Source organism: Taudactylus pleione, unplaced genomic scaffold (assembly GCF_031769625.1).
Source record: "Taudactylus pleione unplaced genomic scaffold, aTauple2 ptg000089l, whole genome shotgun sequence".
NCBI classification, from domain to species: Eukaryota; Metazoa; Chordata; class Amphibia; order Anura; family Myobatrachidae; genus Taudactylus; species Taudactylus pleione.
In genome coordinates, this window is record NW_028284491.1 from 14,862,175 (window position 1) to 14,880,247 (window position 18,073).

Here is an 18,073-nt window from a genome sequence, read left to right on the forward strand (position 1 = left end):
ATTTTAATAGACCCTAATGTTGGTATATCTTATGTATAATTATTTCTAATCAACGACTTATTGGTTTAACTTGTGCGGACTCTTACTTTTTTGCACTTGATACTCACTCTCTGTCAGCTCCTGGCTTCGATGACCAAAATAAATCATTTTTCATCTGGTGAACGTTTCAAGTATAATTTTCTGAGGAACATCAGATGACCTAGAGGAGTCAGATTCCACTGCTGAACAATAACCGGAAAAATAATGTAACGACAGCTTGTAGGCCGCAACCCGCGGTCCCCAGTGAGAGTCTGGTTTGAGTGATTATTTATTACATTTCATTCCTGGCTGAAGTCTGTAGCTGTTAGCATCACATTTATTGTTTAATAACCTTGTGAGAGTCATTGAAGCTTCAGCGGAAGCGGCATGTTGTATTATTAGCGGTGACAGTATATTATTGTATGCTCTGTGCTGCTGTCTCCTCCACAAAACCATTTTGTAATGTTTAAATAGTGCTACTGGGGTTTATTCTTTGTGCTATTTTTATGATCAAATCATGATAAGTATACCAAAGATAAAGGTAATTCAATTGTAATGGATATAATACATTTATTGTGGGCGTTCTAATTCAACAGCCTCACAGACAGTCCGCTTACTGTGGGAGTGAGGGGCGTAATAAATGTATCCCATGTTTCCTTGGGTGTTTGTGTAGGCTTATTTTAATTGTATTGGATGCGGTACTGGATAAATTCTATAAACTTTATAGGGATGGGCCGCGCTTCTGATCGTGGTGATGGGATGGGGTCTATGTGTCAGGGAAAGGGGTAGGGATGAGGTGTCTAGGGTGGGTAGGTGCTGCAACGTAGGGCAAGAGTACCAAATCTTGCTGGGTTGATGCGGCAGATAAATGGGTATACGTGCGCTCCTAGGTGTGGAGGGGTGTAGGGGTGGGTGGAAGAGAGGGGTGCGGGGGGAATAGGTGGTGATATGTGGGTGGGTGTTGATAGGGATGAAAAAAAGAAAAAAGGAGAAACAAAAAATGCTGACAAATAGCGTAGGATCCAAACCTATTTATTGGGTAGACACAATGCTCCCTAGGTTGTTCCGTTAGTGAATCCAAATGTACTGGATGGTGGTAGTAGTCTCGGTGTGCCCGCAGTTGAGGGGGTGGGTGGACCCTTTTAGGGGGCTACTTTGGCGTGCGGTCCTCACTCCTGCACATCCCCCTGCTGGACCTATGGTCAAACAGACTTATGGCAACCGGGGTGTGGTGTTGTAGTTAGAGCCAGGCTGTCTTACAGTTGGCAGCGTCCCGCACTGATTATGGCAATATGCTTACCTACCGGTAGGTGAGGAATAAGTCACGGTGGGGAGCGGTTGTTGCAGTGATCCCGACGGGTGGTCAGGCGGTGTTTGTAACCTCCGTGGTCCCTTGGGGTAGCCTGGTGGACGGGCGCCCGTGGGGGCCAACTGTTGCAGTCACTGGATGATGACGGGGCGATGCGGAGGTCCGTGTGCTGGTGTAATCCCACGAGCCCGTGGGATCAGCGTCGTGTCCCGAGTGAGAAGTTGTGTGGAGGATAGACTGTGGTAGTACAGTTGGGTGGAATACTTGCTACTGATCGTGGTGGTCAACAACGCGTTTCGGCTTGCGTGCCTTTATCAAGTGCTGAGATACCTGTGTCTTATAGTGAACTTCCGGGTGTGTGTGTGATCACATGTGCTCAATTAGCCACTCGTGTGTCTACGTGGGAGTGTTTACAAGAGGTGTGTCGTCCAAGGGTGCGTGCGACGTGTCAGTGGGATCAGGCGTGTGATTGGGTGAGGCCAGGGTGGATGCGTGGGGTTGGTAGAAGCGGGGCGTGACTGGGCTTGTAAGTGGTATCGCGTCGCTATGGTAATGTGTTGTCTGGATCACAATAGGAGTGTCACCAGGTGGGTCACATGACAGGAGTGTTCGGGTAGGATTGGGTATTGTATCGCCCTAGTGAGTAGGTATGCGGATATGTGTGGACTAGGGCATATAATCGCGTTGCTATGGTATCACGTGCGTGTGGAGCTTACGGGGCTGGTTGCTTACATATCTAGTAACTTGAGGGGCGTGTGTAGGCTGTGAGGCAATACCGCTTTGTCATGGTAACGCGTGTGTTCAGAGTTGGCGTGGTGTATGACCGAATCGGTCACGTGATAATGGTTGTCCATTGATATGTGGGGCGTGAGTATTGCCTAGGTTACGTGTGCAGGCTCGGGGGTGCTAGTGGTTATGTTATGGAGTGCATGACAGCATATTAGCCCGGTGAAAAAATACCAGGCTTCCTACTGTTCATATCTAAGCTTTCTCTCAAAAATGGGTTGGAAAAGGGGGGGGGGACTAAGTGTTGTTGGTTGCTGCATATATAGCGGCGGACTAGATATGTAGATGGGTCCATGTGTCTGTACTATGTGCCTGTCAATGTCATACCTGAGGTGCACTTGGTAAGTGCGGTATTTATCTAACTGCCTGCTTAAGGTGATCGAGGTCGAGAGGGGTGAGTGTGTATGGTGAATGGCTATACGTGTGAGTTAGTGGGTGCTAAGCATTCAAACGTGCCCTGGCTTGGATTAGAGTTGGGGGAGGGGGTTGTCTGCTGTTATATGGAATAAAGATTCTGGTAGGGGGTTGTGAATGAGGAGGGGAGGTGGGTAATGGCAGGGTCTCGGTAAATGGGTGACCAGAAGGTATTCTCTATACCGTGTGTCTTATGGGAAGTGGTTCAGTTGCTGTGGTGGGCGCACGTTGTGTGGTTGAGGATGTTGGGTTAGATAATTTTGTGTGGGTGATGGGACTAGTTAACAGGATCTGGTGGAGTGTTTGTGATAGTAATAAACTCGGTGGTAGGATAACAGTGTAAGACATTAGTGTTAGCAGCATAGGTTGTGATGTCCTTAAATTTTAATGGAGAGCGATGTTATTTAGTAATGACTGATTTGATTTCATTATCAATATTCAGACCATGGGGTATGAATGTTTGCATAGTGAAGATCCATTTAAGTTCCTACTTGTTTAGTCTCTTTGTTATATTGCCACCTCTCCAGTTTTTGCTGATTGTTTTTATGCCCGTGAATGTCATGCCCGAGGTGCAGCTGTCATGCTTGTCTTGAAAATGTATAGGGGCATTGTGCGTGTCTGTCTTATTCCTGATTCCTCTAAAGTGTTCTGCTATCCTTGTTTTTAGGGGTCTGATGGTGCACCCTATATACTGTAGTTTGCAAGGACATTCTATTAAATATATCACATGGCTTGTGTTGCATGATATATGTTCTTGGATGTTGTAGGTGTTTCCTGTGTACGTGGAGGAAAAGGTAGTGGTTGGTCTGGTGCTTCTGTGTCTTAGGGTGCGGCAGTTACTGCATGTGCCACAACAGTAGAATCCTTTTCTGAGGGGTTGTTGGTCTATGGTCATTTGTCTTGCTGTGGTGGGGGGTATGTAGTTGGTGACTAGTTTAGTTTTGATGTTAGGCGCCTTCCTATAGATCACCTTAGGTTGTGATGGTAGTATAGCGGCTAATGTTTCGTCCTTAAGGAGCAGGTTCCAATGTTTCCTTACTATTTGTCTAATCCTGGGGGCACTAGTGTTGAACTGTGTAATGAATGGTACACTATCTATGTGGGTCTCTAATTTTCTTTCTTTGTATTGAAGCAATGGAGCTCTTTCTTCTGTGCCTATTTTGTCAAATGTATTCTGAAGTGTTGTGCTGTCGTAATACTTTTCCATAAATTGTTGTTTCATTGTTTCGCCATGTTCGTAATAGTCGCTGAGCTTGGTGCAATTGCGACAAATCCGTTTGAACTGTCCTGTAGGTATATTGTGTAACCAATTGGGGTGATGACCACTGCTTGAGAGTATGAAACTGTTTACGTCGACTTGCTTATGAAATGTCTTTGTATGGATTTGTTGGTGGTAGATGAAGATCTGTAAGTCAAGAAAATTGACGTCTGTCCTGCTGTAGTGTGTGGTGAATTGGAGATGCCTGTCATTGTCGTTGATATAAGTCAAGAAGTCCGTGAGGGTGTTGTAAGGTCCTTTCCAAATGCAGATGACGTCGTCAATGTACCTAGCCCATAGGACCAGATTTTTCTCCCAGCTATGCCCTGACCAGATATATTCCTCCTCCCATCACTCATGAACAGGTTGGCATAGCTGGGGGCAAATCTGGTTCCCATGGCGGTCCCTGTCTTCTGTCTGTAAAAGTCATTGTCAAACCAGAAATAATTGTGCGTCAGGATAAAGTCTATGCCTTGGAGTATGAATTGGGCTTGTGCGGGGTCTAAAATCGGGTCTCTGTCCAGAAAATGTTTGATGCTGTCCACTCCTTGCTTATGGTCAATAACTGTGTATGATGATGTTACGTCGCTTGTCAAAAGTCAGTGGTCATCACCCCACTTGATCCCTTCGAGAATGTTTAGTATGTGTGTCGTGTCCTGTATGTAGGATTGTTGCTGTTTTACGTAGGGTTGTAGTAAATGATCTATGTACTGGGAAAGGTTTGCTGTCATGGAGTTAATGCCGGATATTATGGGTCTGCCTGGGGGATTGTTGGTGTTCTTATGTAAAGTTCATTAACAGCTGAAATAAACACATACACTCACGTGTAATCTTCTAAATCCCCCTGGCTGGAATTTAAGCAAATGATCAACTAACTAATAGTGGTTACTGTCTGGTCCAAAATACCTTTAATTCATATTGACCTATATAATCCTAAAACACCACAGGTTTGTTCCCAGTCTGATTTTTACAGGCACACATGGGGCCTCCAAATCTGTCCCCACACTTAGGAGCAGTGATGTGACTGACATGGATATCTTTAAAAACTGGACTGTAATGGCAGAGTTTAGGAAACTCTGGGTTACAATAACATTTATAATTGTCAACTAAAATGTACATAACGCCTAACGTATATGTGATATAACATACCGTGCTGAACCTGGGGAAGAGGCCAAAAGCTGGCTGCGGCTCCACAGGAAATGAGAGGAAAGGTTTAATATTCAGATGGCGCTGGACCATAGCTGGTGGGCTGCGGAACAGGGCAGGCAGACTACCACCTCTGTTAATACTCCCTGAAAAGAGAATATGAGTAGCATTGAGTGAAGCAATCCAAAATACCATATCACAATATTATAATGTCTGGTGCATAAAATGCTTCATTAGAGAGCATGTAAGAAATGAGAGGTAAGCAGTCAGCAGTTATGCTGTTGACTCAGTAGTAAAGTTATTGAAAACATTTTAACTACATCCGCATTAAAACTTTTGATATGATGTCAAATGTCAAAGGATCATCTTTACATTTATAATGCAGATACAATTAATATGATTTCAATAACATTACTTCCTTGTCGGCATTGTGCGGCCGACATTACACTGTAGACATTTTTGCCGTGAGAAGATGCATCTAAACCATGAAACACAAGTTCTACTAAAGTAAAAGGGTTTTACACCTTTAAGAAATATGTGTTAGTTTATACACTGCACCATATACATTTTACTAAATACACTTACTATATACTGTACAATATTTATCTACCTGGCTTCCTTATTATTGTTATTATTATTACCAGTTATTTATATAGCGCACACATATTCCGCAGCGCTTTACAGAGAATATTTGGCCATTCACATCTGCCACAGTGGAACTTTCAATCTATATTCCCTATCACATGCGCACACACTAGGGGTAATTTGTGTTGTGAGCCAATTAACCTAGCAGTATATTTTTGGAGTGTGGGAAGAAACCGGAGCACCAGGAGGAAACCCACGCAAGCACAGGGAGAATATACAAACTCCACACAGGTAGGGCCGTGGTGGGAATCAAACCCATGACCTCAGTCCTGTGAGGCAGTAACACTAACCATTACACCGTCTGTGCTGCCCTTATGTCTTTATAGTTATATATTATCATTATTTTCATTGCCCTTGGATACAATCCTGCACAGCTCTGTTCTATAGATTAGATATACTGTAGCTGCATTCGAAGAGCTATTTTTGTTTGTATTCAAGGGAATGATTAAGAAACAACAACTTGGCCTGGATGATATAAAGGTGTTGATGAAAAAACATACTGTAACAGAAAAGGCAGCCACAAAGGTAAAACTATGCATTTACTAAATGTTACATAGGAGTATGTACAACTTGATAAATGTTAGTGCTCTCTATAGGTGAAAAGCCCTAAAAACTAGTACGTTTATTACCTTAATAACTCACGAAAAGCCTGTCTAGTTATTTACTAATATTGCTGTCATTCATATAATTTACTAAATCACATAAATGCTAGATCCACATCTATAAATACAACTTGTATTTAATAAAATATTAAAGTTTGCCCAATCTTTTAAAAAAATGATTTATAACAACTGGTGTAATAATTATCATTATTGTGCCACCAGTATGGTATACTTAGAACGTTGAACAACATGTAGAAGAACATAATAACTGGTTCAAGTTACATTGTTGTGTAAAACAACTTTGGACTCAGCAATCAGGAAAAATAATTACTACAGTATAAATGTTATCTTCCCATAGTTCTAAATTCAGATCATCTTTTTCTTGTTTTTGGAAATGTCAGGATTTTGCACAACCTCGCCGGCAGCAATAGAGTCAGTTCATTTTGCAAAGAACACATCAATATGTTTCTAAAAAGGCTGACGTGATCTCTGAGCACACTCACTGTGTCTCAGATTCAGGTTGTAATCATCCGACAAGGGTGAATCTAATAATTATGTTGCCATTTATATGACCTACAAAAGAGCCCTTTGATGTTATTCTCTGTGTGGAGCTTTTCAAACTTCACAGGTATTTTGGGTATATGCACCAAAGAGACAGCTGAGGTTTTACAAGCTCAGAACACACCATTGTATGTATGAAAAGTTTGCGATTATTAGATGAATCGTAGCTTATGACAATAGCAGACGGCTGTAGAGACGGCCATCTGGACAGAAGCAGCTCTGATCCTGCTTTACATTTTTCAGATACAAATTTGTAAAGTTGAAAATACATCCTTATTATTAAATAAAAATGTTAATGCATGAAATCTGAGTTTGACGGTTTCCTTTCTGGGTTGTGCTATCCAGTTTTTAGAATACTGAGCAGATCCTGATAATAGGATCTTTATTTTATATATATATATATATATATATATATATATATATATTTATTTATTTTTTTATTAAAAAGTTGTATTAGGAGACGAGCAGTGCATTGCCATAGCAACATTTGAGTAGGGGCCCAGATAGGCTGCTCTTGAGTAGGGTCTCTTTTGAGCATGCACAGTCCAGTGCATACGTCTACTGCACATACTGTACACCGTGTTATGGTGCGTGCACACGTAGCGATCAGCCAGCGATACGATATCACTAGCTGATCGTTATGCATCCTCCCTGGTGTGCTGGATAATCGTTATCGATCATCCAGCACACCACCTACTTAACGACGACTATAACGACCCGCTATCAACGATCGCGGGTCCCTATAGTAACCTGCTCGATATCGAGCAAGTTGACCGACATGCACAGCCGATGGACGATATCGCTATCGTCCATACGTGGCCGCGCATCGCTGGTCGATGGTAAGTTGGTAGGGACCATTTAAATTAGCATTTTGAACGATAATATCGTTCAAATCGTTCTTTTAAATTTCTACGTGTGTACGCACCATTAGAAGGGGCCTCCACTCTGCTCTCTTGGGAAACAGCTGTTTCTGTGAAACTTTTAGAAGGAATAAAAACATAAACAAGCATCTAAGGGGTAAATTTTACAATCGTTTGAAATCGACCTTTGATAAGTTTACCCCCAAGACTCTCATAAAACACGCCTTAAAATGCATTCGCAAATTAGAGCACCTTAAAGGAGGGGAAATTAATTAACCTTAAAGGGGAGCCACTAAATAGTTGAACAGGAGGATATGGCTCAGAAATTCAAACAGTTACAATTATGATATGTATCACGCTGTTGCTGTCATTGGGCCTAATTCAGAGATGTACATAAATCTGAAATACGCAGTTGAACTGATGGCTGTGTCTCCCCATGCAGCACTGGATCAGAGAAGCCTGCGGCTTTTGCATATTTTAGCAGTGGCTATGTTACTATTACTACGTTACAAAGACATAGCGACTGTGCTACTGCATTCATCTCTGAATCAGACCCATTGTTTTAATATGAGTAAAGTTGTTATCTACCTTTTTAGGGGCCTATTTATTTAAATAGTTTTGCTTATTTAAGTGTGGGGTCCATTTATTATGTGGTTACAGCAGCAGATATCAGATATCCCTGCAGTGTCCCTCTGTGTTCTTGCACAAAGCAGTCCTCGTAGTGGTCCTCGTAGCATTCTATAGGGACTGTAAAAATGCTTCATTTACAAGCTCCAAAAAGATTACCATTTTGGAGTGTGGCCCCAATAGCCACTGCCATCTTCAGATGGCATTAGCCATTGTAGCCTGTAGGTACATTCCGATGGCCACACAGTAGGCATACCGGGACTGAACTAAGCAGTAAAGCAATAGTGTTACCTCACACTTGAATTTTAAGTCTTCACTGGGACAGGCTCTTATTGAGACCTGTAATTATTTGCTAACTAAAATGTCATATTCCCGATATAAATCATATGTGACGATAAAAAATTATATATAACTGAAGAATGTTGAGAGTATTGATAAATCGGTGAGTGGATGAAGCTGTTATGTAACAATTTTCTGAAAAATGACTTTTATAACGAATGAAGGTGTTGTGACCTAGGGATCATAGTAACAATGTTATTTTAAAGGTTGGTAGTCTATTTACTGATATATATTGTGGATAAAAGTGCTATGTCCAATTTATCTCGGTAAATATCTAAGTTTCTTCTAAACATAACACCTTCATTCACTTGCCTCTTCAAATATTAGTAATAAAACACCAAGATTTATATACATAGGTCTCCTGCCAGTATATACTTCTCAGCAGCTAATGTGCAGTGTGTGTGTGTTGGAGGGGAGGTGAGCCCGTATACTGACATACAGCATTATACACATACTGCAGGTGAGTCACTTGTAATAAGTCCCAGGCAACACAAATCATGTACCATATATAGACAGCACCCACCCCCTCACACCAGGTGCAGTCATAAACTGCACAGACACGCTTAGGGCCCCCATACATCAGCAGGATTTGGTTAATAAATGGTTAGTATTATATAATAATGCTATAGTCCTATGTAGAGTTAAGGCCCCCATACATCAGCAATTGATTGCAGCAATTCTGCAATTTGCAATCGATTGTGTATAAAAATATTTCCCTTTTTCAATCGATAGTGGCAATTCTGCAATCTGCAAACGATTGAAAAAGGGAAAGATTTTTATACACAATCGATTGCAAATTGCAGAATTGCTGCAATCAATCTCTGATGTATGGGGGCCTTTACTCTACATAGGACTATAGCATTATTATATAATACTAACCATTTATTAACCGAATCCTGCTGTAATATCCTATATACAACATCTACATATTTCAACTTTTTTCTATTTGTGTTACCAGTGCAATACATAGTAGGCCTGATTCAGACCCGGTCGCAAGCGCTGAGCGCTCGCAACCGGGTCGATGGTGGCCGAGAGCGCATGCGCACGATGGAGCCGGCTCCGTCGTGCGTATGCGCGAGATCCGGATAGCGCCGGGCACCTGGATAGCGACGGGCATGAGCTGTCGATGTTGAGTGATAGCTCGCCCCCTTTGGTGGGCGGGCCGGGGGTGGCTGCCCAAACGGAAGCGTTCCCATTAGAACGCCTGTCGTTTGGGGGCGGCCCCACTGACATCACAAGTGATGTCAGTGGAGAGCTTCCGGCTCTGTTAGAGCCGAAAGCTCTCTGGGGCTTGCGGCCACGAGACCCTACCACAAGGGTCTCGTCGCAAGCCCGATGGTTGCGATGGTCTTGACCATCGCGACCATCATCATGGCCGCTCGCTGTAGCTGTGGGTGGTCACCCACAGCTATGCGAGTGGCCAGGAGGCCGTTCTAAAAAAAAAAGCCCCCCTGATTCACAGTGAGCGCTCTGTAAGAGCTCTGTAAGAGCGTCACGGTCTGAATCAGGGCCAGTGGTTCATATGACAGAAATAGTGCATCTTTGGTAGAGTTTAATATTACTTTTTGTAAAATTAAGTTGAAGGCTTTTTATTATCTGACTTTTTTTGGTGACCCTCAGAGTATTCCTCGTCTCCAGCTAGCCAGTTACTATTCTGGGTGTTTCTTTTATTCTTATGTTTCCTGAACAGCTGCAGCTCTTACGGAAACTCACAGGTTTTATCATACTGGTTACATGTCACAAACATAAAAAGCATTGGCTAATATATAAGTCTGTAAGTAAAACAAACTACTTATTTCATTATTTTAATGCTTAAATGTATAAGAAAATTATAAATTTGTTGTGTTTTAACTAAACTGGCAAAAGTTATGTTCTGTCACATCCAAAAAATTGTCAGCCTCCCCCAGGTTTACTGTGTGACATCAACTGAACAGTACAGTGAGTTGAACACCAGAGGGAAGCAGAGAGCCGTAAAACCTTTATAAAAGTCAAGCCAAAAACACACGCGCGTGCATATATATTGTTTGTGCATGTGTGTGTAGATAGATAGATAGATAGATAGATAGATAGATAGATAGATAGATAGATAGATAGATAGATAGATAGATAGATTGCATTAAATGTTGTAGGATAACATCCCATACAGCTACTCTCTTGGTAGGGATGGCCATAGACCATCGATAGCTAATAAACATTGATGGTTTACTACTGATGACCGATGGTTTTGCCATTGATGGCAGAGAGCCAATGGTTCTCCGCCGTCAATGGCAAAGTGGAACCCGATGTTTTGTTTTTCTTCTCTTAACATGCAGCTTAGCCCCGCCCCAATTTTTGATTGTCCCGCACCTGCCGTGTACCCGGCATTGGTGGCCATCGAGTGGTGCACACCATTGATACTTCACCATTGATGGCCATTGGCCATCCCTATCTCTTGGCGACTGGGTTTTCTGAATGTATGTACCATCCTTCAGAGGCATACTGAAGTGGTGAGATATGGTGTAACAGACAGCTTGATAGACTTACATTGAGGTAACGCAATGTGTGGGCTGGTGAATCTATACCCTGGGGCAGGAGCAGTAATGTCAAAGCAACATAAATTATTTTATTTATTTGCTTCAGATCCCATCATGGTTATATCCTGAATGGACCTGCAACTGTAAGATGGACCTCCCTGTCCTATTATTGTTATATTTTATTTATATGGTGCCACCAGGTATACACAGCTCCATACCGCTAAAATTACAATATTATGAACAAACAAAAGGTTCAAACAGACCGTACAGGGTCAAAAATCAGACAGGGGGAGATAAAAGTGGAGAAGTTGCCCAAACCAACCAGTCAACTTATGTCATTTTACAGGCTGTGCTAGATAAATGACAGGAAGAAGCTGATTGGTTGCTATGGGCAACTTCTCCACTTAAATCTTTCTTGAAGGTTTGATACATCTCCTCCACAATGAGATAATGATGCAAGTAAATTAGTTATTAAGAGCAGCACTCAATGACCCAGTGCCCTGGGAAGAGCGGACATAAAGGATCAGAGTTGCTGACTGAGTGGAAGCAAACTGGAGTGGAGACAAAGACACTGCAGGGTGAGGGCCTTGCTAGTGGGAGCTTACAGTCCAAGGGTTTGTGGGGTAAAACTGGGAAGAGATGAGAGCAATTTAGCAAAGGATGTGAATAAAGAGTGCGAGCAGGGCTGGTAGGCTTCTAATGAGCAGCTGTGTTTTCAGGACACATCTGAATATCTGCAGGCTGGTAGACATTCTAATAGGAGGGGATAATGAGCTCCAGAGAAGGAGAGCAGCATGGGAGAAGTCTTCTGCATGGCAGTTTTAGGAGGAAATCAAGAAGGAGACCAGGCTATAATAAGGAAGAGCTAAGAGGATGAGAGGGCAAATGAATAGAGATGGGGTCATAGATGTAAGAGTGGGGGGAGTAGTTGACTGCTTTGAAAGTGATGGAAAGAAGCTTTAACTGTTCTATTCTATTCTGTAGGGGAAAGGGAGCTAATGAAGGAGAGGAGTGGTCGAACCAGAGCAACTGGAAAAGAAGACAAGAGTAGCAGCATTCAGGGCATATTGAAGGGGCGGGGGGGGCGGGCAGGATAGTGGCATACCAGAGAGGAGAAGGTTGAGTAAGATTTGGTAGCCTCCAGGGTGAGGAAAGGTCTGATCCTGGAGATATTGCAGAAAATGCAGCTCTATGGAATTGTATACAGTAGGTATAATGGATAAGTACCACAGTATTTGGTGACTACCTGTCTCTCAGTGTGCCTTTCTCTCCTGTTTCATGTGAGCTGCCATAGTGTTCGTTCTGTTGGCACTCTGGAAATGTGCTACAAAAAACATTGATGCTGTGGACTCTTGGGACAGGTTGTATGAAATGGAAAAATGTGGTAAATCCTCTGAGGTTTACCGCGTCACATAGAGATCCCCATATGTAAGAAAAGGGTCAGCAGCAGAAATGGGGGATATGATGTGCTGCAGTCCCATGGCACAGCAGAATACCTCACAGATTTCTATCGGGTTGCGATGTTACCACATGCTGCTAGCATATCCGCAGTTTGATGGCTGCACTTTTTAACCCCTGAGTCATAAACCCAGAGGTCAGTGCATGGCAAGCACAGTTCTAGGTGACATTTATAAGGTTCCTCAACTACATTTAACAATTTAAAATGTTCGAACTAAAATTATTTTGCTAGTTGTTTGAAAAAAATATACATCATAAAGAAAATCACAATTACTGTGTTTTCCCGTTCCATTTATCTTCCAATCTCTTTTTAAGGGCTACATACAGAGTGGCATTTAACTTCTTTTATTAAGATGCATCTCTAACCTTAATTAAGTGCAGGTAATTGGCCAAATGAGATTGTACCTATTCACTAATTGTTCAAATCCACTGTGTCCGATCAACGTAATTGACTACTTATATTAAGGGAGTGCAGTGTAAATGCATTGACATGTAGTTAAGAAGCTTTTACATGCGTTTCCATGGGCGTGCACTGAGAATAATAACTTCCCGATATTTAACAAACTCTTGTTTAAAAAGCGCAAGGACAATGTAAATAAACAAGCAAGCCTTGATGCTATAAAGACTGGTGAAAAACACAAAAGGATGCAAAAAAAATAAATAAAAGACAGTAAAGCATAATATATACAATATATTTAGAAGAAGTTGCAGGAAAGCATGTGCACATCAAATTTATCTGAAGATGGAAAACCTACTAAAACGGTAGTAACAAAAATGATCTATTTTTAACATAATTAATCTTGATAAATATTCTGTTTAATCTAATTTACATTCAGAACACCCAAAACAAAATGTGGAAATGAAAGACTGGATAAGCTACATATTACTGATATGTGTACATGAGTATCTTGCTGGCATGATTGTGTAGAATTTATTTGATACACGTGTGTAACTGTACTAACATGTGCAGGAAGAACAATAGGCAGACACGCCTGTAATAAATAAGACAGATTATCAGGTAGCTCGATATAACCTGTCATTGATGCTCTATACAGTTCAGTCTCTCGATGATTAATTATACTGTATACTGTTTATTACAATGTATACAAAAGAGCATACATCAGGCTATGTATAGTACAGCATATTTACAGGAACATCATTGTTAACTAATCAATACTAGAGCAAATACATCACCATCCTACTGGTAATCTCAGCCGATATGGATAAAAGGAAGCAGTCACTCCACTGTGTCAGCAATAATAAATTTTTCAGAAGGACCCCACTAAGGAAAGTAGGGAGCAGGCACCCCCTCCTATGAGCCATGTGAGTATTGTGCTCAATATACCACAAAAATGAGAATCACAGGTTAACTATTAGCGCCATGATATATGGAGTCATATAGCCTCATCGGCAACATCTGACTACCTTCTCCAGGCTAGTGAGTGTTGTCCTCTGTAATTAGCACTTGTTTCCAATATACCCTATATGCTTGGATGGCTCTTTTCTGTCTCTAACCACAATCATCTGAAAAGAATATTAATTTGTCGTCCCTCACTTCCAGCAATGATTCTATATTTAATAATATACTTCTACAAATATTTAATACATTTTCATGGTTTGTTACAGCCTCCTAGGAGCAAAATATTCAAGACAAAAAAGGGGGGGGAGGTGGTAGAGAACGGTGCTAGATATGGGGGTATATGTAATAGGCTGCGGACTTCAAGCATCGACAAGTACCATGTGAGACTGACCAATGTTTTAAAGTAGCAGTCATTTAACAGGCAGGACCAGGTTGATTTTGCCTTTTAAATGACTGTTACTTTAAAACATTGGTCAGTCTCGCACGGGACTTGTCAATGCTTGAAAACCACAGCCTATTACATATACCCCATAGTATCCAATAGAGGTATAAATACAATGACCATATTCAGCTAAAGGGTGGGATGTACTAAAGGGGGAAATTCGGTAAAACCCGAAAGCAGCTTTTTTTGGTGTTTTACCGCATTTTCCTCTTTAATACATCCCATTCTATAGCTGTAATAAACCCCAGATGTACTAAGCACCGGAATGCATCATCCCTATGGGTAATGTCATCTTCAGGTGAGTCTTCAGACTCGGTCAAACCATAGAAACTTGCACCAGCCTTATGATAGGTGCAGATAGTCTGTCAAAGTTTGACCTCTGATATGAGCGATTATGCATCTGAATTTGCAATCCCTTCATGCACCAAGCATTGCATTTTGTATGTAATGCATCCCACCACTCATCGCATGCATGCCAAAAAGAGCTGTCCTTTGCTATAGAAGGACTTCCGGGTTTATGACTCAGTGGTCCCTTTGTGCATGCATCACATGACGCACGTGCCGCGGGGGTTGCTGGGTGGGATTCAATTGGATCCATCTCACAGCACACAATGGCCCTCATTCAAAGGCGGTCGCAAGAAGTGAGCGCGCGCTCTGAATGAGGGCGGCCGCTTGACTTTTCAAGTGCGGGCTCCTGGTCGCTAGCTAAGCTGTGGGTTACCACCCACAGCTTTAGCGACCAACCAGGTTGATGGTCGCTATGGTCAAGACCATCATGACCATCAGGGCTTGCGACGAGACCCTAAGGTTGGGTCTCGGCAACCGCAAGCCCCAGGGAGCTTCCTGCTCTGATCGAGCAGGAAGCTCCCACTGACATCACTGCTGATGTCAGTGCGGCCGCACACAAAACGGCAGGCGTTCCTTAAGGAACGCCTCCGTTTGTGAAACCACCCCCCCGGCCACGCCTACAAAACGGGTCGAACTGTCGATCAATATCGACAGCCCCTCCTTTTGTAGTGAGCTCTGGAGCGAGAGAATTTGTCTCTCGCTCCAGGGCTTGCGCACGCACAGTGTGGCCGCTGCACAGGGCCTAAACATCAACCCGGTTGTGAGCGCTCAGCGCTTGCGACCGGCTCTGAATGAGGTCCAATATGCTTCTATTGGGCAATGCCACCTGAAGATGGCATTGCCCAGAGGGTCCAAGCTGCGAAAAGCTTTGATTTCCTAAGCTTGGTGCACATGAGAAATGTGGACCATATAATTCATAATTCATAATAATGTATCCAGCCCATTATGTCTTACTAATTCTGTATCTACTGTATGATCATGTGAACTACCATTTGAAAATGTGTGTGGCCAAAGGGCTTGATTGTAAGCTAAGCTAGTGCCGAGACTGATTAAACATGTTCTGTAAAATACTACGTAATATGAGGGCACTATATAGATAACTGTTAATAATGGTGATCTCTGTGATGAGCAATGCAGTTATCATGTACTGTCATGCCTAGTTGAACATGATTGAAATGGAAACATCAACTTTTTTGTTAGCACAGTACGTGCTGTTTTGCATTAGGGTAAACACACTGAATTGGCTCTAGATCTAATTTGATAAGTTTTTCCTATAAGTGTTTTAAAAGTGTTTCACAGTGTAAAGCTGCACATGTGAGCTCCAACATGAGCTTTATTTAATGCTACAACGTTTACAACCAGTCACTGCAATAAGTTGTGAGACTGTCACTGTCAAATAAAGGGACAGGCTCAGTGGACCATAGATTTTCTCCCACTCAGTCACTTTGTCATCTTGTATGGTGCGAACAGATGTGATAGACCCTGACTGTTAGCCGCCTGTATCACACAGTGCCACTTCAGTGTAAGGAAAACTCTCCTCTTTCTGCTTTGTGTTAAATGAACTGAAGACAGTGTCAATCTAATGTATTTCTGTCTCTATCCAGAAGAAAATAAAATATTCTCTCTTCTTTTTGTGGAAGCCTCTGTGCAGATTTAGGTCACATATTGTTTATGGATTACACAGCTTTAGCTGCTTTTTGTTAAACTGATTTAGGTCATAAGAATTATCATTGGCACAGGCATGCTTAATCTAGGAATGGCTAAAGTTTCCATCCTGTAACATACAGTTGGATCTACAAGTGGGCAGGGGTAAAGAGAGGGGGGTTCTAATTACCTGGCCCGAGCCAGTTGGCGGGGCCTATCGGGGGAGTGGGAAAGCTGCTGTCCCCATTTGCAGCGAGCGCCTATAATTTTACAGAATTAATTTTTTTGGAGGGGGCAGGGGTTTCTCCCATGTTGGCTACGGGATGCCGGCGGTCAGGATCCCGGCGGTCAAAATCCCAATGCCGGCATCCCCACAGGGTGAGAATACCAACATTTGTCGGCCAGTATGCTAACCCTCCCTCTATCTCTACCCTAATCCTCCCTCCCCGGTGTATGACCCTACCCTCCCCCCCTAATGCCTAAACCTAACTCCCCCTCCCCGCACCATAAACCTAACCCTCCCCCTAGTCTCTAACCTAGCCCTATCCCTCCCTCTATCCCTGCTACTTACCATCAGGATTTTAATCGGAGGCTGTTTCTCCCATGCAGACCCATCTTTTTTTTTTTGGTAGGGTTCAAATACACAGAGGAGCCTTGGAAAAAACAGCAAGGTGGAGGGGGGAACTTAGGGAAACATTTTCCAAGGCGGTATTGTAGATGTCATTTCCCAGTAAGAAAATAAGACACCGGGGCATATTCATCATCCCCTAAATGGCTTGTTACACAAGCGGAAACACTAGAACTACCTAACATTTGGTAAACTTCAAGAACTCAAAGTTCTCAGAGTTTGCTTGTGAGAACAAACCCCATTTTCAGACGGCGCTGGTTCTTGAAGCCCCGCTTCTTCCTATAGGAAGCAGGTCTGGGGTTTGCGGAGGGATCCGAGCGGATCCCTCTGCTGCCTCCTCACTGCCTCCCCAGAGTAGCGTGCAATGGGGGAGGTAAGTAACGCTGCTACTGAAGTAGAGGTGTTACTAATCGTGGAGACAGCTGCTTTCTGGTGCAGCTGTCCCCGCATCAGAGCAATGCTGAATTGCTCCGATGATAAGTATACCCTGTGGCGGCCACACCATCCCTAAAGCAAAGAATACTGACACTGTCCCACACTGATGAACTCTAGAAAGAGTGAAACAGGCTGCCTGTGGTGATGTCCTGTCTCTGCAATTACTACTGTAAAACACTGAATGTCAGTGAGCAAAACACACTCTAAAATGTATGTTGTCTCACTAGAACAGGGGTGGGGAACCTTTTTTCTGCCGAGGGCCATTTTGAGATTTATAACACTATTCGCGGGCCCGGTGCAGGCCACGCCCCCTCCTGAGGATGCTTCGGGGAGCTGTAAGGGCAGCGCTGTGACCATCTGAAGCGTCCTAAGGACGCTCCAGGTAGCACTGCAGCATAGATTCTGGCTGCAGGGTGCCATTCTAGGCACCCTGCTAGCCAGATGAGGCTAGCAGAAAAAAGCTCCGAGGGCCAGACCAAATGATTACGCAGGCCTTATACGGTCCCCGGGCCTGAGGTTCCTCATCCTTGCACTAAAATAACTAGAAGTGTGTTTTCCAAAAAAGGAAACATATTTCTCCTAAACTCTCACAAAGGGGCCTAGTTAGTACCAAGAGAAGAGCACTATTTCCCACAAAAATGGAAATTTTCATTGGTGAAGGGGCTTCTCCCTATCTATCC

General features: G+C 42.9%; 1 protein-coding gene across 6 annotated transcripts in view; it reads right to left on the minus strand.

Annotated features, from left to right (window-relative positions):
• ZNF385A (zinc finger protein 385A) overlaps positions 1 to 18,073 on the minus strand; it is a 358,128-nt gene that overhangs the window by 105,615 nt on the left and 234,440 nt on the right. For 4 of the 6 annotated variants that reach the window (XM_088469211.1, XM_088469210.1, XM_088469215.1 and 1 more), the window contains one exon: positions 4,935 to 5,077. The exons of 1 other annotated variant lie outside the window; for it this stretch is intronic. In XM_088469211.1, coding sequence (XP_088325337.1) covers positions 4,935 to 5,077 — 143 coding nt within the window. Of the gene's footprint in view, positions 1 to 107; positions 154 to 4,934; positions 5,078 to 18,073 lie in introns of those variants that run through there. One more of the 6 variants, XM_088469214.1, reaches the window with a different exon arrangement.